Here is a 24,571-nt window from a genome sequence, read left to right on the forward strand (position 1 = left end):
ATTTTTTTTCCAATTAAGGGGCAATTTAGTGTGGCCAATCCGCCTACCCTGCACATCTTTGGGTTGTGGGGGTGAAACACATGCAGACATGGGGAGAATGTGCAAACTCCACACGGACAGTGACCCAGGGCCGGGATTCGAAACCGGGTCCTCAGCGCCGCAGTCCCAGTGCTAACCACTGCGGCACATGCATCCCCATCACTTATCAACTTTTGACGTGGACAGGAGCTGTCGATCATAGCTAGTTGTTTTTAAACATTGCAGTTAAGTTCACAGCAAGGTGTCTGACATGCATTCAAGTGTGAAGGGAAATTAAATTAAACAATCCAGATATCTTGCTGTCTGGAAGGTATTACTCGGTCAATTATAGCCTACTAAAAGCTATTTCTCTTTGAAAGTAAATGGAAGATTTCCAGATCAAAAGATCTGAGACGATTTAATGCCTTGTGATGTTTTTGACTTTCCAACAGTTGCTGCTTTCTATATATTTGGCTCAGATAGCAGGTGTAAGGGACCGGTAAAGAAACAAAATAGTGATTTTTTTTCATTGCTTCTGTCTGGACTGCTCTTTAGCTTCCAGGCAGGGGTGACTGATCGGGGGGCAGGGGGTGCTGTCTCTGTTTGGTATGGTTTCTCATATCGGGTTTCTCTGATATGGTGGTGCTCTGATACGGGGGGATATTCTTATATAAGGCGTTCTCTGATATGGGAGTTTTCTCTGATTATAGGGTGGCCTTCTGATGTAGGGGGATCACTAATATGGGGGGTCTGATGGGAGGTCTGATGGGGAGTTAGCTGGGGGGGGGATCTGATGAGGGTCTCTGATGGGGGGTCTGGTGCAGGGTCTCATAAAGAGATCTGGTGGGGACATCTGGTGGTGATGGGGAGCTGGGAGGTTGGGGTAGGCAAGATTTGCATTGTGAGGGGGTGGGGAGGGGCCCTCCAATGGACTTTGGGGATACCTACCTTAAATACCTATCCCCTTGGTGCACCGTGAGATCCACTGCATCAGGGCCAGGCTGGCAAATACTTGCACCAATCTATACCCATGTGAATCCCTGCCGAGTGGGCCAGAGCATCATGGAGGCATGGAGAACCCGGTGTCCACCCCATTAATAGGATGAAAATGCATTCAAATGACCCATTTGCACCCTCCTGCTGGTGCGGCACACAACCTTGATGCCACCACCAGCGGGGACCAGAGCACCAAGGCATCGCAAAAACGTTCAGCAAAATGAGATTCTCCGTCACATCAGCAACTCCACTACTGGCGTTGGGCAGTGGAGAATCCCCCCCATACTATACACTGTCCTTTAAGTAGGCATCTAATTCTCCAGGAATTGTTCCAAATTTATTCTTAGCCCCCAAGGGGATATTTCCAATCCTTTTCTATCCTTTGAACTTTTAATCTGAACCGTCTTTCACAGTGAATGTTTTTCCTTCTCGAGATTTTACTTCCAGGGCAGGCTGGACAAATCTCACGTAACCCACGCTGTCGGGAATTCGGCCGGTCGGGGTCGGAGCACGTGGGGAAGGCCTCAGGCAATGGCCTGAGGCGATGGATAATCGGCGCGGTGTTCTCTTAGAGTATGCCGCTTTTCAGGGTGCAGAGAATGAAGAAACCACAGACCCTCTCGGTTTCGGCGCCAAAACGGAATCTCCGCCCCTTCGGCAAACGCGATTTCAGCATCGGGGAGCGAAGAAACCAGCCCCTGAGCCCACTTTAATCTCTAACAATCAAATTACCCTGGCTTACTGTCGGAAATACTTCAGAACAGGTCACACAACACTTTCCTTTTACCGTAAAATCTTAGAAACCTCTTAATTGTAACAGCAACAGGTTGAATTTTGACAGTCATTGATTTTATCATCACAATTTTATTTCACGAAAAGAAAATTCCAACAGGCAACAAAACTCACAACAAATATGCCCAATCTTTCTATTTTTTAAAATAAATTTAGAGTACCCAATTATTTTTATTCCAATTAAGGGGCAATTTAGCATGGCCAATCCACCTACCCTGCACATGTCTGGGTTGTGGCGTGAGGCCCACGCAGTCACGGGAGAATGTGCAAACTCCACACGGACTGTGACCCGGGGCCTGGATCGAACCCGGGTCCTCGGTGCCGTGAGGCAGAATTGGTAACCACTGCACAACCGTGCCGCCTACACCAAACTTCATGTAACTACAGGAGTCACATGAAAATTTGAAATCATCACTTCAAACAATCTCCAGCTTCTGCTGCTAACAGATCTTGGTATTTTGATTTTGTATTCACCCACCAATGAAGCAACAATGCTCAATAAAGCACTTCACAAAGTGCAAACAGGTTAAACCAACAAATAAGAAATATAAGTGCAAATAGAACTGATCTCCTTGGATTTTCATAGAATCATAGAATTTACAGTGCAGAAGGAGGCCATTCAGCCCATCGAGTCTGCACCGGCTCTTGGAAAGAGCACCCTACCCAAACCCATACCTCTACCCTATCCCCATTACTCAGTAACCCCACCCAACACTAAAGGCAATTTTGGACACTAAGGACAATTTAGCATGGCCAATCCACCTAACCTGCACATCTTTGGACTGTGGGAGAAAACCGGAGCACCCGAAGGAAGCCCACGCAGACACGGGGAGGATGTGCAGACTCCTCACAGACAGTGACCCAAGCCGGGAATCGAATCTGGGACCCTGGAGCTGTGAAGCAATTGTACTAACCACAATGCTACCGTGCTGCCCTCAAATTGCCAGAAATTAGTGGTCATATGTGGTCAAAATTCCTGCTTTTGAAAAAGGCAATTTAAAGAATTAAACCATAAAGGGGAGAGGAAGATAATTAACACTTACCTTTGGGTTAATTACTAAGTGGGTCGTGATGCTGTGCTCCTTCAGATAGGGGTCTCTGATGTGACCATTACCATCCTCCACTTTATAAGCTCCATTTAAATTCTCCAGTGTGACAGAAGTGATATGCACACGTCTAGCATGGTTAAAAATAAGACAAAGTCGGAAAGTATGAGTGAAAGATTTCAAAGTAATGGGGAAAGTAAATATTAAGAATCAAAGACATACTATATGGCTGTGATGTAGTTCAAACTTAGCCTACAGGCATACATGGATTCCAGCCATTAATTTTTGCTAATGGGTCAGATTTCCATCATTTAATGGAGGTGTGCTTTGGGTCATAAAATGCTGATGTTAGATTTCCTTGTTGGCAAAAAACAATTTCCCTCTGCCTTCCTGATTCCATACCGTTTTTGTCTGGCCTTTTGGTAGGTTGATAAGGCTTTGGCTGTAAAACACACAGAACGTGGTCCCCATTGTGAGTACCACAGAAAAAATATGAGCGGGATTTAACTAAGTGGGAACAAAGTCCCATAGCGACGGCATTCGCAGCGTTGAGAAACACAAAGATATAAAACTGCACCCAGGTTAGATAGGGGGCCTCAGCGGGAACGTGCAGCTGATGGCACACATAGGGCGGGATTCTCCAAAATGGAGGCAGAGTGTTCGCGCCGTCATGAACGCCATCGAGGTTCACAACAGCGCGAAACGGCCCCTATCCCGACCGATTCAGGGCCCGATAATGGGCTAGGAGTGGCGCCTTGGCGCCGCGTCAAGGCGGCGTTGTATACATGACGCGGCCGGCGCCGCATAACTGGCGTCACCCGCGCATGAGCGGGTTGGCCGGCGCCAACCCGTGCATGCGTGGTTGCCGCCCTCTCCGAGTCCGCCTCGCAAGAAGGTATCAGACGGATCTTGTGGGGCTGCGGAAGAAAGGAGGTCCTCCTTCAGAGAGGACGGCCCGACGATCGGTGGGCACCGATCGCGGGCCACACCCCATTTGAGGCCCCCCCCCCCGTGCAGGATCCCCCCTCCCCCCCCCCCCCGCAGGCCGCCTCCCCAGCATTCCCAAGCTGTTCCCGCCGGCAGCGACCAGGTGTGGACGGCGCCGGGGGAACCCGCTGTTTTGGGCCGGCCGCTCGGCCCATCCGGGCCTGAGAATAGCAGGGGTGCCGGAGAATCGCAATTTTGGGTGTCTCGGGCGATTCTCCGGCCTGCGCCGCGCGGAACTCGACGGGGCCATTCTCGCCGCTTGGGGATTCGCGGGAGGGCGTCGGACCGGCGTCGCGGGAAAATTGGCGACCCAAGCGATTCTCCCAACCGGCGCGGGAGCGGAGAATCGCGCCCAAAGTCCTGCTGCCAGAACTCCTCAGTGTAGCAAGAGTTTGGACACCATTTTTAAATATATGGAGGTGACATAGAAAGTGGGTGGGGATAGAGGGGCTGATGGGCTGTGAGGGTTGAAGGATGGAGTGCTAAAAATTTATGGAAGTAAATGTGCTGTAGTCACAGAGAACTAAGGTGGACCTTTTAAACTGCCCACCTGTTCGGCCGAGGGCGACAGGCCCATCTCCCACGATCAAATATCAGGTCTGAAGGGGCACAAAAAGCCTGGGGAGTGAAAATCCAGCCCTTTATTCCCAATTCTCCCAAACCCACGCACTCCGGGTAAGTATTTTCCTCCCTTTTAACCACATTAATTCATTCAGTACTCAACCGAGGAAATGAAACCATTCCATTTTCCATCCCTAATTCTTAAAATATAGTTACATTGAAAACATTGGGCCTGGAAATTTGCCTTGCCTCATTAATTAACAGTGATGAGCAATTAGTTTTGTTCTAATAAGAAAAATTCTAATAGGTAAACTAACTGAATTGAGGAGTTCCATTGCTTCAACACTTATGTTAGTGCCTCTAGTATCATACTTTCCTTTCACGTTTGAAGCAACATAGTTATTTAAAGATTATACAATGTCTTCTATCTTTTACTGAAATTAATGAATGTGTGTAATGGTCCACCTCCTGCTTTGCCAGTTTCGTTTTCTTGATGCATGTGTAAAATCTTTGCCATTACCCATCATCGTTTCCCCTCGATAGTTTGTTTCCCATAGTCTTACATTTTGTAATATTTTATACATGATTAATTTAAATGAAATACTTCTTATAGAATTTACCACAAAATCGCGTTTCTCTAATTGCTACTTTAAATTGCTACATTGTGTATTTTATGTTTGCCCTATTATGTATTTTCTTTTCATTTACAGAATGATCTGTTTGAGATGCACGCAGAACAATACTTTTGACTGTACCTTGGTACAGGTGACAATCAACCATTCCAATCCAATCTAAATGGACCACAAAATTGACAAGTCTATTCATGAATAAACAAAAATGAACCATAATAGCAACTAAATTATTTATGGTGTGTCATTACAAGGAGCAGGATTGTCCGGCCTCCCATCTGCATGTTTCTCAGCATCGGAAGGTGGTGCACCGTTCACTGGTGGTTCTCTGGGGTTCTTAGCTCCCGCCGCTGTCAATGGGCATTCCCATTGAAGCCACCCCACACCGAGGAGGTGTGCTGCTGGCATGACCAGAGAATCTCACCGGAGTGAATAACCAGGACTTCTTGCTCTCCAGGATGATTTGAGCCACAGCACAATCCATTACAATGAGTCGCATGAGGTGTGCTGGCTGCTAGATCGGCTCTACTCGGGTGATGGTGGTGGTGGGGCGGGGGGGTGGGGGGGGGGGGATGTTGACAGAAAATTGCCAAACAAGGCTTTTAAAAGAAATATCTGGTTGAACCCTCTTAAATTACTCTAAGGAAGACTTGGCTATTCTCCAAGATGGGTAGAAGGATATTCCTATGGCAAAAGCCAGGCGGGTGCTGGAGATGTGCCCATAGATGTGCAGCCAACTGCCCTGCAGTAATTAGATATATGTAGGGTACATGTCCCATTAAAATTGCATTCAAAAGAATAAAAGGAAAGACAGCCAAAAAGAACCTTCAACAAGCTTGAGGATAAATATTTGTATGTTTTCAAAATATATTTCATTGCTATAATTTATAGACAAATTAAATATCTCCATTATTGTTTATAGGAAGCTAAGTTGTGGCTTTAAAAAAATGATAAACCCTATGGTCTTTTGAAAGAGATTTTACAAAAGCATAAATTATTTAGATGCTGTTTATTAGTAGATTAATTCATATTTGTGCAGTATTAAATTAATCAGTATCTGTGGCCTACTTATTGTAGCACCAGATATACTTTTTAATGCTGTAATAAGTTATGCTAAAAATATTTAATCTCATTCTTTATATTATTGAATTAAAACTCATTAGTGTCACATCAATACAAATCTAGATGCCATGTTCTTTAACTTGCCAACTTGTTTCACCTATGTCAATATTTGTTTTTGGCAACTAATTAGAATATCGTAAAATAAAACTAATGATATACGCATTTGATATGAATTCTTCACTCGCACTGCAATTTAGTACTCGAGCCGCAAGCATGTTTCTTGAATAAAATACTAGAAAACATAATATTTCATGATTCCTAAATGTTCAATTCAACAATTTGAGAGGAGACCTATTACAATGGTTGTATAAGACATTAAAGTGTAAACAGTAAAACTTCATGGGGTAGGATTTGCGCCTGCCATCCCGAGAGTCGGTGTATAAGGTGCAGCCACCAACTCTCGAACTGCCACTGCCATTTAACACTCTTTAGCGTTGAGTCCCAATGGGCGAGATATCCGTCTGCCACAGAAGGAAGTCCTGCCCATGAGAACTGTTGGCCAATCAGATTGAATGACAACTCTTCTACTTGGCCAGGCACAATTCTACAATGGCCAGAAGCGGTACTGCAAAGCTCTGCCTGGGACTAAGTCCTCGGACCACTGAAAAGGTAAGTCTCGGAGACGGGACGTTGGGGACACCCAGGGGTGGGGGCAATCGTGGCTTTGGGGGCTAGGCCAGGGAGGAGAGGGTCCCTGAGCTCCAACATCCTGGGGGGGTTGGCGGACAATTTCTTTTTTTTTAAATTTAGAGTACCCAATTATTTTTTTTACAATTGAGGGGCAATTCAGCATGCCCAATCAACCTAACCTGCACATCTTTGGGTTATGGGGGTGAAACCCACGCAGACATGGAGAGAATGTGCAAACTCCACACGGACAGTGACCCAGGGCCGGGATCGAACCTGCTCCTCAGCGCCATAGGCAGCAGTGCTAACCACTGTGCCACCATGCCACCCCATTAAATTCTGAGGGTGCCTCCAGAGCAAGGCATCACTCCCCCATATCTCCCAAAAAGGAGAAAAGATTAAATGTCACTTTGCCACCCTACCTGTACTTGCTCCTGCCAACTTAGAAATATAGCTGGGTGGGAAAAGGCCTTTAATTGGTCAATAAGTGGCCACTTAAGGAGCTTAACAGATGAATAGGCAGCTTTTCTGCTCGAGGTCCTACCCTCCCAAGCGTGAAATTGTGTCTGGGTTTGGGAAGGTGGGTTCCTCAGGTGAGTTAGGCTATGTCGGGGGGCTGAAGTGTTCCAGGTTGGCGGTCACCCTGGGACAGGGGCATGGCAAGGGCTTTTTCATCCGTGAAGCCTTCAACCCATCTTTAACTATTGTGGGTACCCATAACAGCATAACTACAGATGCTGCCTGTCTGCCCTACCAAAAACTTCCAGGACAGAGCCCTGTTCTTGGTTATATGCTGACGGTCACTTTAATTCCCTTTGACTGTAGGCAGCCTCAAGCTTCACAGCTGAAGTCTATTACTAAGAAGGAATTGGCCTTGTAAGTTGTGAGAGCACTTCACAGCTGCAGGTTGTGTTTGCTGTTTGCTCCTGCTTTTGGCTGCAAATGCCTAGAGGCTGCTATTGCTGTTTCCTTCTTTTCCTGGAGCCGGAAAGAAGGTCAATTTTTTCTAAGATGCCTGGGTCCTGAAACACCGGGCTCAGGGGGACATGTGAGTCCAGAAGGCAATCGGGTTTGAAGCAAGAAGACACTGCAGGACCTGGGGCGAGATTCTCCGACCCCCTGTCGGGTCGGAGAATCGCCGGGGGCTGGCGTGAATCCCGCCCCTGCCGGTTGCCGAATTCTCCGGCACCGGATATTCAGTGGGGGCGGGAATCGCGCCGCGCCGGTTGACGGGCCTTCCCGTACGATTCTCCGGCCCGGATGGGCCGAAGTCCCGCTGCTAAAATGCCTGTCCCGCCGGCGTGGATTAAACCACCTCTCTTACCGGCGGGACAAGGCGGTGCGGGCGGGCTCCGGGGTCCTGGGGGGGGCGCAGGGCGATCCTCCCACAGTCCAAAGGTGTCCAGCTTAGGTGGGTTGCCCATGCTGAATTGCGCTTCGTGTCCAAAAATGTGCTGGTTAGCTGGGGGTTATGGGGCTAGGGCAGGGGAGTGGGCCTCGGCAGGGTACTCTTTCAGAGGGTCGTGCAGACTTGATGGGCCGAATGACCTCCTTCTGCACTGTAGGAATTCTATGGGGTCAGGTTGGGGCAGTGGGAAGGAGTCGGGTTTGGGGGTTTGAGGAGGGAGTTGGGGGTCAGTTGTTTAGTTGCCCAGTAGTTAGCCTAGAGTTTTCCTGTCTAACATTTCCTGGGTACCTATCCGAGTAAGTATGTTAGAACTGTTCAAAATCTTCAACACTAACACAAAGTTGGGGAATTCTTCAGACAGTTCCAGGAGAAGGGGGAGTTTGAACTTCCCAAGTAATTTCCACAGAATCACGAGGGTTCTGCAAAGCATCTTGGGGGGTGCATCGCGTCTCCCGCCGGTTCAGAGACCGGAAGATCTGCGCCGACTTTGTTTACTTTTTTGGAGAGCTGTGATTGGTAAGTTTCTGTTTCTTACTCCAAATATCATTCCAGTCTCACATAACCTTCGAATGAAGGATGTATACTGTTGGGCAGAATATTTTGATGTGACTTTGGGGGCATTTTAACCCCCAAAGATGAGTGGCTTTGGCTGGGAAATAAAAAATAAAATATCTCAAACCTGAATGCCACTGTTGTTTTCATTTCATCAGACTATCGGTCAAAGTATTAGCCCCAACAGTATTTTTGGCTGACAGGCTGATGATGTAAAATTTACAGGGAGGGTGCAAGGAGGATGAAAACAGGTCTGCTGGGGGCACTCTTGCGCCACCAGGCCCTCAAGTCCTGTCGGCAAAGGCACTTAAATTAGGAGTCAGCAGCTTCTGCCTCTCTTTCACTGCCAGGTTTTCTGAACCCTTGGGAAACAGCAGGAGCAATAATCTTAAACCAGCATCTTGATTCCACCATGGGAACCCAATTGAAATCTGTTAATATAGAGCTGGCCAATTTATGTTGAGATACACCGACATCCCAATATCTGCCACTGTAAAGGGCAGGTTACCATTTGTTGAGGCTGCCATTTGTTGAGGTTAATATCAAGGCTACGACATGGTGAAGCTCCTATTAAATCCAATTTTGTGTTGGATGACAAACATTAGTCTAAAAGTAGCATATCCATAAGTGATAGTGTACATGTGGCTGAAATGTAACAATTTGTATACAGTAAAATAAATTGAACGATTTTATATTCACATATTTAACTTATTAACATCAATATATTGCCATACATCAATTATACGCCGTCAATCATTCCAATTATTCAGATATTGAACTAATGACCCAAGTATGAGGTAGCCTCATACTTAGTAATAATGGCCTACCAAAATTCCATCATAAAAAAATGACCCTTCTATCTGACTAGTGCCAACACAAGTTTTGTTTAACAACCTTTCTCCTTGATATTGGTTGGTTTGCACAAATGGAATTTTCTCTTCTATTTGTTTGCAGCCAGTAAAGCCTATTAACTGGTGCTCCACTCTTCCAGTGCAGCAATATGCCTTCCAATTTCAGCACTGGCTTCAGCTGCTGGATTTAATTCTCTCTCGCTGGTCTATTTTAAGCCTTCAATTTTAAGCCAGCAACATAAGTCAGCATTGAAGTTGGTAGCTGAGAGGAAAAATTGTCATTAAAGTGTAATATTGAAGGAGTAGCATGGAATGACAAGTGACAGCAACAGTTGCTCAGAATGTATTGGCATTGTCGTGTTACTGGGTCAAGCATTTTTGAAACAATTGTTCCACTCGGAGGGAAATCAGCCAGGATTTGTGTGCGGGATATGACACTTGCGTAAGAAAACCTTGGTTGTCACTTTTCATCCGAAATAAGGATATAAATTGACATTAGAAAATATATCTGGTACTTTTATATTTCAGATATAAAAATTAATGGTGCGCTTGCTTACCCTGGAACACCTCCAGCTTCCATGTGATTTGCAAGAGTAACATCATGTGACCAGACGTCATATTGCCATTTCTGTAATCCAATGACTCCACAAAGAACATTCCCAGAATGTACTCCAACTCGCATGTTTATATCAACTCCTGTGGCATCCCTTACCTTCCTTAAAAATAAAAGATGAAGGTGACAATGGACAACTTTTCTTCTGGAACGAGAACAAATTCAAACACAAACCCGAGTCTCCCATCGCAGGATTCCAATGATAAAAGTTCTCTTCAGAGTTGTTAGGCAGGCACTACTGGCTGGTAAAAGGGTAAATATGATTTTACACCCCCATGACCCCCAAGCCCATTTATCTGTGAGCTGGGATGGTGAACCAGCTAGAGGAAATTGTGAGCTGCTTTGGAATGCTCGGATTGCCACCCGCAGCTTGTTGGTATAACATAGATGAAGCCAGGGATCAAATACAAGCCTTGGGCCGCCGTTTTCAAGACCGAGTCCCAAATTTGCTCACTTTGCTCCAGTTTTGGTGCGGTGCTAATTTCTGAGCCAATATGTTCCAGAACTAGATAAAAGTAATCTACACAAGTAGAGCCACTTTTACTTATTCATTCTGCTCATGTTTTCCTGGAAACGGACTCATCAAACAATTACTGCTGAGATAGAATGACTTGCCTGCTTTCACTTGCAAATTGATTCTGAATGTCAAGCCTTTTAGGAAAGTAATGACCTGATGGAAACGTCACACATCAACAGTTTGCAATGGTTTTATTAAGTATTTATTCATATGTAAATCACGTTATATCACCAGCCGTCACTTTCCAATTTTACACCAACCTCAAAAGCCTTGAATTTCAATATGACATTCTGTTTGATCTAACTTAACATGTTGTGTAGTTCTGAAGAAAAGAGGAACTTTCTCTCCTTTGATGATCTGTAACTTTTTAATCAACTGTTCTGGAGACAAGTGATCAAATGCTTAAAAGGTGAATTAAAAAGAGATGGAGCCAGAATCTTCATTGTCAACATGAGAGACTACGAGTAGAGCATCAAAAAGATCTGGGAGTCGGTTATCAGAGGTCAAGTCAGTATCAATTATTATCACAAATATCTTGCCCTCATCACCTGCTTTCAGACTAGAGCACTAGCAATGAAAATTATCATGGATCTTTTATGCACCCTTTTCAACTTACTCTTAATGGTGAAACTACCTATTCCCACTACAAAGGGCTAAAAAGGATGTAGTACAAATAGTGCTCGTTTTTAAAAATCAGACTTTCAGTGGTGGCCATGGAGTAGGAGGTCGCGTATTTGGTGGCTCCCGCTTGTGACAACCTTTGGGACATTTTCTTCTGACTTTTTTTGAATTTTATTGGAAAAATCGGTGGCGGGTCGACATGAGGAGGGATCCCCCACCAGTACATGGAGACGTGGACCAGAAGTGGTCTTATAAGTACAAATAGCCGAGCAAAGAAGGTGCGTGCAGAACCTACAGCACAGGAAAACATGGTAGCGGTGCAGGATCCTGGCTTGGCGGCCCAGTGGTCAACGGTACAGTTGGTGAAATTCATTCAGGAGAGTTTCGCCAAGCAAAAGAAGGAAGGTTTAGACCGGATCAAGGCATCGACCGATCGGGGGGGTACAGAGTCTAGAAGCCCACAGACTGGCGATCCAGAAGGTGGAGGAGAAGGTGGCCTAGCACAAGGACCAGCTAACCACGTTGGAGGCGGAGGTGGGGCTGATGAGGGATCACCAGAAAAAGCTGCAGGAGAAGGTGGAGGAACTGGAGAATAGGTCCCGTAGACAGAACTTGAGGATCGTCGGCTTCCCAGAAGGCAGCGAGGGATCGGACGCTGGGGCATATGTGGGAAGTATGCTTGAAAAGTTAATGGGTGATGGGGCGTTTGCTCAACCCTTGGAAGTGGACAGAGCGGATAGAGCATTTGCGAGGAAGCCGCGTGTGAATGAGCCGCCGAGGGCGATGGTGGTGTGAATGCACCGGTTCCTGGAAATTTTGCGGTGGGCCAAGCAGACACGGAACTGCAAGTGGGAAAACAGCATGCTGCGCATCTACCAGCACCTGGGTGCGGAACTGGCCAAAAGAAGAGCGGGATTTAATAGAGTAAAATCAGCCCTCTTCAAGAAGGGGGTGAAATTTGGAATGCTACGTCCAGCTCGTTCGTGGGTCACCTATGAGGGTCAGGAGCATTATTTTGGATCGCCGGACGAGGCAATGGACTTTGTTAAAGATAAAAGGCTGGCAGGTGACTGAAGGCACTGAACGCTGGCGGCGGGTAATGCTGTATCGATTCTGTAAAAGTTATTTTCGTTTTGAACTGTACATGGAGTACATTCTGTATCAAATTTTGGGCCGTTGCTCAGTTCTGTAAGTCAACTTTGTTCTTGTGGGGGGATTTTTTCTTATGTGTGTTTGTTGGGGACTGTGCTGGTTTGAATATGTATGTTCGTGCGGGGGCGGGAGGGTGAACAACAATGGGTAGGATGTTTGGCGCCATGGATGGAAGCTACCAGGCTAGCTAGGCGGGCAAGCTCACGGAAGCACAGTGGGGGGCGAGCAGGTGATAAGTTTGTTGAGGGGGATTGGGATTGTTGTGCTGTTAATAGGCGGGGGCTCGGGGGGAAATTGCTCTCCTGACAGGGGAGGGATTGTTGTTGGGAGACAAATGGGAGGTTGAGGATGGTGGGGGCCCGAGGGCGGGCCTACGGAGGCGTGGGATGCGAGCTGGAGGCTGGCCTAAAAAGGGTGATGGTTGATCGGCGGTGGGGGTGGTGGGGGGAATGTCTCCCGACCAGGCTGATCACATGGAACGTTAGCGGGCTGTATGGGCCGGTTAAAAGGCTCGCGTGTTGGCACATTTAAAGAGATTGAAGGCGGATGTGGCAATGCTACAGGAGACACACCTGAGGGTAATAGATCAGACTAGACTGAGGAAGGGGTCGCTTGGGCAAGTATTTCTCTCTCTGGATTCTAAGACTAGGGGGGTTGCGATCCTGATCAGTAAGCCGGTGTCATTTGAGACAGGGAATACAGTTGCGAATGCAGGGGTTAGATATATCATGGTGAGCGGGAAGCTGGAGGGGATGCTGGTGGTATTCGTGAATATTTACGCACCAAAATGGGACGATGCGGAGTTTATGAGACGGGTGTTAGGGAAGATCCCGGACCTGGACGCGCTTAAGCTGATCATGGGGGGGGGGGGGGGGGGGACTTTAATACAGTCATTGATCCAAGGTTGGACCGGTCGTCGTCAAGGATGCCAGCAGTGGCGAAGGAACTAAAGGGGTTTATGGAGCAGTTAGGGGGGTAGGCCCATGGAGGTTCGGACGGACAAGAGCGAAGGAGTTTTCTTCCTTTTCCCATGTGCACAAAGTATATTCCCAGATCGATTTTTAAAATCTTGAACAGGGGTTTACTGGCAGAGGTGGTTGATACTGAGTATTTGGCGATTGCTGTGTCGGACCATGCCCCGCATTGGGTGGATTTATGGGTGAGCAAGGAGGGTGGTCAGCGCCCGCTATGGAGATTGGATGTAGGACTATTAGCGGACGAGGGGGTGTGCGGGCATGTGAGGGCGTCCATCCAGAACTATCTGGAAATAAATGGCACGGGGATAGTTTTGGCAGCAATGGTTTGGGAAGCGCTGAAGGCAGTGGTTATTTTTTTAGAAATTAGAATTTACAGTGCAGAAGGAGGCCATTAGGCCCATCGAGTCTGCACCGGCTCTTGGAAAGAGCACCCTACCCAAGGTCAACACCACCACCCTATCCCCATAACCCAGTAACCCCACCCAACACTAAGGGCAATTTTTGGACACTAAGGGCAATTTATCATGGCCAATTCACCTAACCCGCACATCTTTGGACTGTGGGAGGAAACCGGAGCACCCGGAGGAAACCCACGCACACACGGGGAGGATGTGCAGACTCCGCACAGACAGTGACCCAAGCCAGAATCGAACCTGGGACCTTGGGGCTGTGAAGCAATTGTGCTATCCACAAGGCTACCGTGCTGCCCTTATGGGGGAGCTAATATCGATTCGGGCCCATAGGGAGAAGGTGGAGCGAGCAGAGATAGATAGGTTGGTTGGGGAAATACTCCAGATAGACAGGAGATATTCAGAGGCCCCGGAGGCAGGGTTATTGAAGGGGCAGCAGAAGCTACAGATGGAGATTGGTCTGTTGTCTACAGGGAGGCGGTGGAGCAGTTGAGGAAGGCGAGGGGACGACGACATATGAGTATGGAGAGGCCAGTAGGATGCTTGCACACCAACTAAGGAAAAGGGAGGCGGCCAGGGAGATAGGAAGAGTGAGGGGCAGAATCCTCTTCTCTAGTGAAAGCAAATGCAAGGTACTCATTAGTACCTCAGCCATGCCACTGCCTCCACCAGGAGGTTTCCCTTTCGATCCCTAGCTGGCCTCACACTTCCTCTGGCTACCCTTTTATGATTGTACCTATTTCATGGAAGTGTTATGGGCCAAGGTTTAACAATTCCAAAATGTATTGTGGAGTTCACCTGACATACAACTTTTTATTGATTTTGGCTAGGTTTAAGACAAGAGCCTGTCTTTCCGGTGTTATTCAACGGACTTATTCGGCGCTTTTAATAAAAAAACAAGCTGTATTCTAAGAATTTAGTTAACATTTGTATAAACACACACGGCAAGAATTTTTATCAATGCCAAACATAAAGACCCCACACAGCTACAGTAATATATGTATAACCCTTAATGAATTCCCCTTTAACTGTTCCAATTCAATAACAAAATCCAAGTAAAACCAGAAACCCCTTTTCAAAGGTGTGGCCCAGCACACAGCATTCTCACTGGTATACGACTGTTGTTATTGTTATTGATTTCAAACAGCAGATTTGAATTCCTTCCAGAAAACAATTATCTCTTTTAAGTTGCCAAGCAGTCTGGAACAGCATTTAAAATGAAGATAGAGAAAGACACTTCTTTCCACCAGTGCAGTTCAAACCAGTCCAAAACTCAAAGAAAAAGTAAAAACTCACAGAGCCACAGCCCAGCTCCACCCACACAATGACACCACTGAAGCCTTGAAGACAAACTTTTCTTAAAGGGACACTCCCATGACAGAAGGTTTTAGATTCAAACCTGGGAGTGATTGTTTGCAAGGCTTATACTGAGCACTTGTAATAATTGGGAGTCTGAAGTCTGTCTGGGAATCCTGAAGATTGTCTTGGGAGTGCCCAGACTCTGGATAGACGATTGGAGAAGTGTTTGTAAGTGGAGCCTGCTGAAGCATATTGCCAAACCAAACCTGGAACCTGCAGTCAACAAGTGCTTGCTGCCTACCATGTGTGGTTGCGTGTGCTGGTGGTAGACCACCATGTGATTGGACTATTGTAAGCATTTGCGGTATTTCTCACAGTGAAAGGGTTTCTCCCCCATGTGGAACCACCAAGGCTCATGCAGGGCACCTGGCTTAATGAAGCCCTCCTGTAGTGAACCGGTGGTATTCTCTACCACAGAAGGCTGTGGCGGCCAGTCACTGAATGTATTCAAGAAAGAGATAGATAATGTTTTAGATTTTAATGGCTTCAAGGGGTATGGAGAGAAAGAGGGAAAATGGCATTGAGAGAGAGATCAGCGATGATCATACTGAATAGCGGAGCAGGCTCAAAGGGCAAAATGGCCTACTCCTGCTCCTAGTTTCTATGTTTTTATGAAAGGCTCCTTGCCAATGTAGCTGCGTTGGAGGGCAGAAGAAGATCTTGCTGCACATGTCTGACCAGAATGGCCTCTCACGGCTGTGGCTGAACCGTGCCACACCAGCTTGTTGGGTCTTAATTAATGTTACTGAGTTAAAATTGCATCCTTGACCACGGCCTCTTCATTCTAAATGAAAGAATATTTATCACTTGCAGATGGAAAAAAACTCCCATAAAATACCAATGAAGTAACTCTATAAATTTTACTTTACAAGCCAAGGACAATATAATTACAATTGCAGGATACCAGGAAACAGAGGGTATTCACAAAACTAACTTTGTGCATTATACCGTGTCATCGTTCACACATGATTTGCACTTTCCTCAGTCATACTATGGAATCACAGCAGCTCTGTGAGCTCTGAAGCCCACTTGTCTTTCTGACAATGATTGAATCAAATTACATATTACCGAGAAATAGAATGACTCCACAGCAGACAGGGTCAAATTACATATTCCAGAAAAACGGTTGGGTGAATCTTGTCCTTGAAGGGGATCAATCGGAAATCTGGTCCAATCCACTTGTGTTGCAAATAGACAAAGGACGGATTTTTCCGTTTGGGAGACTAAGTGTTCTACATGGATGAAAGCTGTGCCAGTCACAGAGCGATTCATGGAGCCCATTAATGGGCTAGCACTGGCACCATGTAGAACCTGCGCAATTACAATGCCTGCTGACCCTCATCCCAGCCAAGATAATAGCACCGGTTGCACTGGAGCATGCCCATCCAGTTGATAGGTTGGCTGGGGCTCGAGGATGCTTTGGGGGGGGTGGCCTGAGGGGCACACATACAGCCCATGGCACTACGTTCACAGTGGGTAGTCAGCGGCATGCACAGCCAGATGACTGTCTTGCAGGCTGCGGCAACAGTGGTCTGTGTCAGTCTACCGCGACCCTATGGCCCATCTCCTGGCTGGCCCCCACTACTCCCACCAGCTGTGGCGGACGTCCTCCGACCAGCGGCACAAATGTCAGCACATTATAGCTATGTTGGGCACTCTACATACCCCCTCTCTCTCCCTCTGCAACAACGGCGTCTGTGTCCCAATTTGAATTACCACAATCGAACCTCACCATCGGTAATTCCTCCAGGCAGAGACAAAGCATCGTGGAAGGCCCATAAATGCCGGGTCGGGCCCGTTAATGATATGCCAATGGCGTTTACTGTACCATCTGCATCCCCATGCCGGCGTTCAGCATAGAATGCATTCACGCTGCTGTTGAGGGACCAGTGCATGGCATTCAGTTTGGCGCCGGCGCCAACCTCGATTAACGGCTGCCGCCGAATTCTCCATCCGATCATATTTTACGATTGCTGCGTTGCTGGATGGAGAATTTTCAGTATTATCCAATGAGTGCTTTTCAACTTTGAAAGTGTCAATATTTTATGCAAAAGAAGGAGTGCAGTGAAGTACAATTAAAGAAATGTGAAAAAAGGATATTTATGTATCCAAACTCAAACTAATAATTTTTTCTCTCTCTGATGCTATTCTTCACTGCTCGTTGCTGGTTCTCTGGCTTATTTTGTTTTGCTCACAATTTTTTGGAATCAGACGATGGTCAGAATGTTTCCTCGGAGATCAAAAATATTTTAATATTAGGGTAGATTTTACTAACTAGTGCTCCCGACAGAGAGTCTTGTATAATTGCACACCTATTTGGATTTCTACTGCAGAGATCAGAGCACCCTGCAAAATTGTCCATTAATTTGCCTGAAACATTTCTATTAAGTGCACTTTAACTGATCAGAGCTAAAAAGGGGATATTACTATACGCTAGTTAAGGAAGTGATAAGTCATCTAATGTTTGCCAGCAGTAGGTCATGTAAAAATTAATCCTGGGGTTACTCTTAACATGCCAAAATTGCACTACACCGTTAAGATGAAAGAAGGCATGCCAGAGCCATCAGAAGGCTGAACTCCTCCATTATACTATCAACTACAGGACCTGGTCTACTTACCTGACGATAACCAAGGATAATCAGCACCACTTCACACAGCTATACGCTAGAACATTTGTCGCCAACGTAGAGAAGACCAATCGCAATCAAGCATTCTGCCTTTTTCTTTACCTGAAATATCCACCATTGTGTTGACTACAAGTGGCAGATGGTGACCTGGACATTGGCTGGTATTGTTAGCACACACTGTATAAGAACATAAGAATGACACAGTGACTAAATGGTCCAGTATTGTTGTATTTTCCAAAGTAAAGGTGGTCATTGATAACAGCAATGTAACCACCTGGGCAACAGGAATGCATGTCTGCCTGAGTTTTTGTGTGCAAAGTCATCTGCTTAATGATACCTGAGGCAGACCAGATGTTAGTCCTGTTGCCTAAGTATAATGAAGCAAAATCATAGCCAACAGCTGTGGAAGAACTAACCGTTGCAAAGTAACTGTTTCTCGTGTAGGTCGGGACCTGGATTGGGACCAGGGATTGGGCTGTGGTTAGTCAGAGAGTCATAGAGTACAAGAGGCCCTTTGGCCTATCAAGTCTGCACTCACAAAACTACACTAAATCCACACTAATTCCACTTTCCAGCACTTGGCCCATAGCCTTGAATGTTATGACATTTCAAGTGCTCATCCACGTACTTTTTAAATATTGTGAAGTTTCCCGCCTCTACTACCCTCCAGGGTGGTGCATTCCAGACTCCCACCACCCTCTGGGTGAGAACATTTTTTCTCAAATCCCCTTTGAGCCCACTGCCACTCACCTTAAAATTATGCTCCCTCTTTATTAACCCTTCAACTGAGGGGAACAGCTGCTTCCTATCTACCCTGTCCACCCCCTCATAATCTTATACAACTCATTCAGGTCGCCTCTCAGCCTCCCCTGCTCCAAAGAAAACAACTCAAGCCTATCCAGCCTCACTTTATAGCTCAAATGCTCCATCCCAGGCAATATCCCAGTGAATGTCCTCTGCACCCTCTCCAGTGCAATCACATAATGTGGTGACCAGAACTGAACACAGTACTCCAGCTGCAGCCTAATCAAAGTTTTATACAATTCCAACATAATCTCCCTGCTCTTAAATTCTATATCACGACTGATAAAGGCAAGTGTCCTATATGTCTTCTTAACTACCTTATAAATCCTGCCGCCTTCAAGGATCGGTGAATAAGCACCCCAAGATTCCCATGTTCCTCTGAGCTTCCTAGTGTCCTGCCATTCATCAAGTACTCGCTTGTCTTGTGACTCCTTCCAAAGTGCATCACCTCGCACTTTTCAGGGTTAAATTCCAACTGCCACTGAGCTACCATCTTCCTGCAACCTAAGACCTTCCTCCTCACTATTAACAATTTTCATGTCATCCGCAAACTTACTTAGCATCCCCCCCCCCTCATTCTCATCTATATCGTTTATATATATCATGAACAATAAAGAACCTAGCACTGATCCCTGTGGTACTGGCCTTCAGTCACACAAACAGCCTTCCACTGCCACCCTCTGTCTCTTACCACTGAGCCAGTTTTGGATCCAACTTGCAAAATTACCCTAGATTCCCTGTGTTTTTACCTTCTTTATCAATCTTCCATTTAGGACCTTGTCAAAGGCTTTACTGAAATCCATAAAAACTACACCAATTGCACTACCTCCATCTACACACCCAATCACCTCCTAGAAAAATGAAATCAAATTTGTTAGGCATGACCTCCCTCTGACAAAGCCATGCTGATATCCCTGATCACACGTTGCCTTTCCAAGTGGAGATTAATTTTCATCTTCAGAATTTTCTCCAATAGTTTCCCTACCACTGATGTGAGACTCACTGGTCGGTAATCCCCTGGTTTATCTCTACTAACCTTCTTGATGAGTGGACCCACATCAGCTGTTCTCTAATCCTCTGGCACCTCACCTGCAGCCAGAGAGGAATTAAAAATTTGGGACAGAGCCCTTGTAATTGCCTCCCTTGCCTCCCACAGAAGCCTGGAATACACTCATCCAGTCCTGGGGATTTGTCCACTTACAAGCCCACCAAAACCTCCAATACCTCCTCACTTCCTAATAAAACAGTTCCTCTCCCCGAATTCTGTACCTATATCCTCCTTTTCCCGAGTGAAGACAGATGTGAAGCATTTGCTTAGCACTCTACCAGTATCCTCCGATTGCCTGCTTGGTACCTTTTGGGAGCTACTCTTTTCCTGGTTATCCTCTTCCCCTTAGTATACTTATAGAATATCTTGTGATTCTCCCTAATCGTATCCCCAAGTGATGAAATGAAATGAAAATTGCTTATTGTCACGAGTAGGCTTCAATGAAGTTACTGTGAAAAGCCCCTAGTTGCCACATTCCGGCGCCTGTTCGGGAGGCTGGTACGGGAATTGAACCGTGCTGCCTTGGTCTGCTTTAAAAGCCAGCGATTTAGCCCAGTGAGCTAAACCAGTCCCAATTGCTCTCCCAATTGCTTTCTTCAGTTACCCCTGCACTTTCTATACTCCACTAAGGTCTCTGCTGATTTGTACCCTATGGACCTGCTAAAAGTCTCTTTCTTATCCAATCCTTATTTTTTCAAATTTAGAGTACCCAATTCATTATTTCCAATTAAGGGGTAATTTAGCATGGCCAATTCACCTACCCTGCACATCTTTGGGTTGTGGGGGCGAAACCCATGCAAACACGGGGAGAATGTGCAAACTCCACACGGACAGCGACCCAGAGCTGGGATCGAACCTGGGACCTCGACGCCATGAGGCAGCAACACTAACCACTGTGCCACCCTGCTGCCTCTTATCCAATCCTGACTATTCCTAGACATTCAGAATTCTCTGGGCTTTTTGCTCCTACATTTCACCCTAAAGGAAACATGTTGGGCCTACACTCTCCCCGTTTCCTTTTTGAACGCCCCCGCTGCTCTGTGGTAGATTTTCCCACAATCAATGTTTCCCAGTCAACTTTGGCCAGATCCTGCCTTCATCAAATAAAATTTGCCTCCCCCAATCTGTAATGTTCATTGATAGGGCTGAATCTTGATATTGTAGTGTGAACAAAGAACATTAGACTTTGTTTTATAAACAATGTTATTTATTACTAACTACACTAATGAATTACTAAAATGTCTAAGATTAATACAGTTGGAAATAAATGTCCAACACTAACTTACACTAATGTACTACAGAGCTACTCTAATATGCAACTGCTACCAACTCCTCACTAACACACTTCTTGTGGAACACATGGGGCTGGATTCTCCAATTCCAGGCTATGTCCGGATGATCCGGGGCATTTACGTCAGTAAAATCGGCGGCACCCCAGCACCGCTCCTCTGACCTCCACGACAAAGACATCCGGAGAATGTCAGGTTCACACACGTCCCCCATGCAGCCGGGAACTCGGCCCATCGGGGTGGAGCATCGGGGGAGGGCCTTTAGGTGACGTCCTGAGGCTGCCCCAACGGCGTGCGCCGCACTCCTCGATGACGCCATTTTGGAGCGGGCAGAGCATCCGAAAACAGGCGCCCCCCTCCCCGATTACATCGTAAAGAAGGGATTCTCTGCCTGATCGACGATTACAAAATCGACGTTGTGGAATGACCAATCTTGCCCATGGTGTGCCGGGTCATGTGCTTGCATACACACACCTACCTGCAGGTTGAATGCTGGACTTATAATAGTTGTTCATATATTATTATTTACATACAGATGATAATACAGATGACAATCGACTTATCATCACACACCCCTTTCTTGGAAATGTTTTTTTTTCTTTTTAGATACATTTGTGGTATTTAAGTAAATGAAAAGTATTTACATTTTCACTAACAATGTTGATATAACGCTGTACACATTCAAGTAATCAGGTTGGTAATGTTTCTTAAATTAAGTCCATCAGGTTGTCTTCACACCCTGGTGGACCCCCATAGTGTTTGACGTGAAGATGAGATAGTCTGTTATTTTCTGGTGAGCTAACTTGCTCATTGGTTGCTTTAACGTTCGGCGTTTCTACAGCCGTGTCTGTAGTCTCAGGCGTGAGAGGAGGAGCAACTCGATCATCCAGGCCTGATTGAAGAATAAACGGGTGATTAGCCTTGAGCTTTAGACACGCTCTGTGATTGTGTCTCAATACTGAGCCTTGGTCCGTGAGGACTACAAATGAGTTGGGACCTGCCTGTCTTATGACTTTGGCAGTCATGGACCATCCATGAGGTGTCTCAACTCTGACGGTATCATCTGGTCCCACACTGTCCAACATTCTTGTTTGTTTCTGCTTTTGAGCAGCGATTTTCTGCATGTTCTCCATGTGCCTGCGTGGGTTTCCTCCGGGCGCTCCGGTTTCCTCCCACAGTCAAAAGATGTGCGGGTTAGGTGGATTGGCCATGCTAAATTGCCCTTGATGTCCAAAAAGGTTAGGTTGGGTTACTGGGCTACAGGGATAGGGTGGAGGTGTGGGCTTAAGTAGGCTGCTCTTTCCAAGGGCCGGTGCAGACTTGATGGGCCGAATGGCCTCCTTCTGCACTGTAAATCCTATGAAATCTATGAAATAAGGAGCCAGAGAAAGGTTTATCCACAAAGGTGAACATGATGTACAAGTGCTGAACACCCATGGCCACGCTATGCAACGAGAGCTTCTTAACCTTCCTAGCCATGCTTCTACATCCTGGTGCATCCAGAGCAGGTGGTGGTGTAGTGGTATTGTCACAAGACTAGTACTCCAGACACCCAGGGTAATGCTCCGTGGACCTGGGTTCTAATCCCATCATGGCAGGTTATGAAATTTTAATTCAACAAAAACCTTGTAATCATGTCAATTGTCGTAAACCCCCATCTGGTCCGCTAATGTACTTTAACGAAGGAAATCTGCCATCCTTACCTGGTCTGGCCTACATGTGACTCCAGATTCACAGCAATGTGGTTGACTGTTAAAATGCCACTCAATTCGAGGGCAATTAGGGAGACGCAACAAATGCTGACCTTGCCTGCGACGCCCACATCACATGAAAGAATACAAAATCCTCAACATCCACAGTGGAGATGGAGGCAGCCAGTTGTCTTCCACTCCCTGTTGTTTGTGTTCACCTCTGGAAGGCCGAGACCTGGAAAGCCCTGGCCTGCTTTTGCGGTCCTGCTGCGTGGAAGTCCCACCCTCCTCGGCCTGTGGAGCTAAAGGATGAGGGGATTTCGATTGTCAGGAGTCACCTAGGTGGATGGTCCTGGGTGCACCAGATGATTCTCCTCCCTATGGGGGCCCAAGGGCCCGGTTTCCTCAATAAACTCCTCCTTCCTCTAGCGTTGGTACTTATGGATGCCAGAAAGTGCCTGCACCATGGAGTGCATGTCCTGCCGCAATCCAGGACAAAGGTCTTGCACCAAGGTCTCCAAGGCAGCTGGCACCCAAGCTGTGTCGACCTTGTTGCGTTTCAACATCAGCACAATCACCTCAGATACAAGACGGACGCACTTCTCCATGCAGCCTTTCAATCCAAGTAGTGTACCAGACATCCCTTCCTGATTTTCCAGAGTTTGCCTTTGGAGCTCCAGCAACTGAGGCATGACCGAGTCCTGAAGTACAACATCTGACTGGGATTCAGCAGGTTCCTGGCCACCAGCAATCTTCCAACTGCTGGTACCCTGGGACATCCCTGCCTCTGCCCGCTGTGGCTCTGAGAGTGTGACCAGATTGTGACACCGAGGCTACTTTAGAGCTAGGTCCCCCCGAGGAGTTTCGCTGTACTGGTGGAAGGTATGGGTGAGCGCTGTATATCAGGGTCCGTGAATCCATCCACTATGCTGCTATGAGGGCTGGAGTTAAGGACCTGGCTGGCAGACTCCATGGGCTTCTTCCCAGACATGCCTGGGAAAAAAGGAGAGATCATTAGTGCATGGCAGAGCCTTTAGAAACAGGAGATATGACTCAGCATTGCTGTCTGATGGATGATTCATTGCTGGATTTTCACCTGGGTTATCGCGCCAACCTCATCATCAGCACAGGGTCGGTTAATCTCCTCTGTCATCAAAAGTCTGTGATGACTTTAAGTTCTGCCATACCATCTGCTTGTCTGGGATCTCTTCCTCTGGTTGTGTGCCTGCTTCTCCTACATGAAAACAGACGGAGAGAGAGTAAACAGGACACATGCCAGGGCGGATGATAAGGCTGGCTAGATGGTAAGTGGGACCAGCTAGGAGATTAGGACACGACCCAAGGGGCGATGAAGATGTGTGTAGGAGAATGAGTGGTGGTGTCCCTTGAACTGGCATTGAGTGAAGTCCCTATGGATATGTAATTGATGTGTGAGTGTGTGAGTTGGCAGAATGGAGTAGATCATTCATCCTCTTGCGCATTAAATGGTTGTCCTCTTCTGCAGAGCACTGGCACTCACACCCCTGCCACCACCTGCCATGCTGGACTGGTGACTTTGCTGCTGGGTTTCCACCCTGAGCGCAGGTAGATTATGTCGCGGCGGGCCTCAACAGCATCGAGGAGTCTCTCCATGGAGGCGTCAGAGAATTTCCGGGCGAGCTTCTTGGCAGCCTAACTCCCCGGTGACATGTGAAGTGTGTCTGGTGTGCGCTGAGCTGCCTTTAAATGTCACGCTCCGATGCCTGCAGCACTGATGTGATGGCAAGGCAGGCAAATCAAAGGCCAGCCCATCAGCAATATTGCGTGGAATCCGTGGTCGAAAATATTTAGTACTAAGTCCCACCATATTGCAAGAAAAGCTGCCATTGCCATCA

General features: G+C 46.7%; 1 protein-coding gene and 1 long non-coding RNA gene across 4 annotated transcripts in view; one reads left to right on the top strand and one right to left on the bottom strand.

Moving 5' to 3' along the window:
- The window catches only part of LOC140425322 (uncharacterized), a 90,321-nt gene extending 85,084 nt beyond the window's left edge, over positions 1-5,237 (top strand). Inside the window, exon 4 of the long non-coding RNA XR_011947833.1 lies at positions 5,111-5,237. This is a non-coding gene — a long non-coding RNA (uncharacterized lncRNA). The remainder of the gene's footprint in view (positions 1-5,110) is intronic.
- Positions 1-24,571, bottom strand: part of LOC140425321 (adenylate cyclase type 2-like) — a 1,061,108-nt gene that overhangs the window by 206,672 nt on the left and 829,865 nt on the right. For all 3 annotated transcript variants that reach the window (XM_072509476.1, XM_072509475.1, XM_072509478.1), the window contains exons 9-10: positions 10,147-10,305; positions 2,850-2,982 (exon numbers count right to left, since the gene is read on the bottom strand). In XM_072509476.1, coding sequence (XP_072365577.1) covers positions 2,850-2,982; positions 10,147-10,305 — 292 coding nt within the window. The remainder of the gene's footprint in view (positions 1-2,849; positions 2,983-10,146; positions 10,306-24,571) is intronic.

This window comes from Scyliorhinus torazame, chromosome 6 (genome assembly GCF_047496885.1).
Source record: "Scyliorhinus torazame isolate Kashiwa2021f chromosome 6, sScyTor2.1, whole genome shotgun sequence".
NCBI classification, from domain to species: domain Eukaryota; kingdom Metazoa; phylum Chordata; class Chondrichthyes; order Carcharhiniformes; family Scyliorhinidae; genus Scyliorhinus; species Scyliorhinus torazame.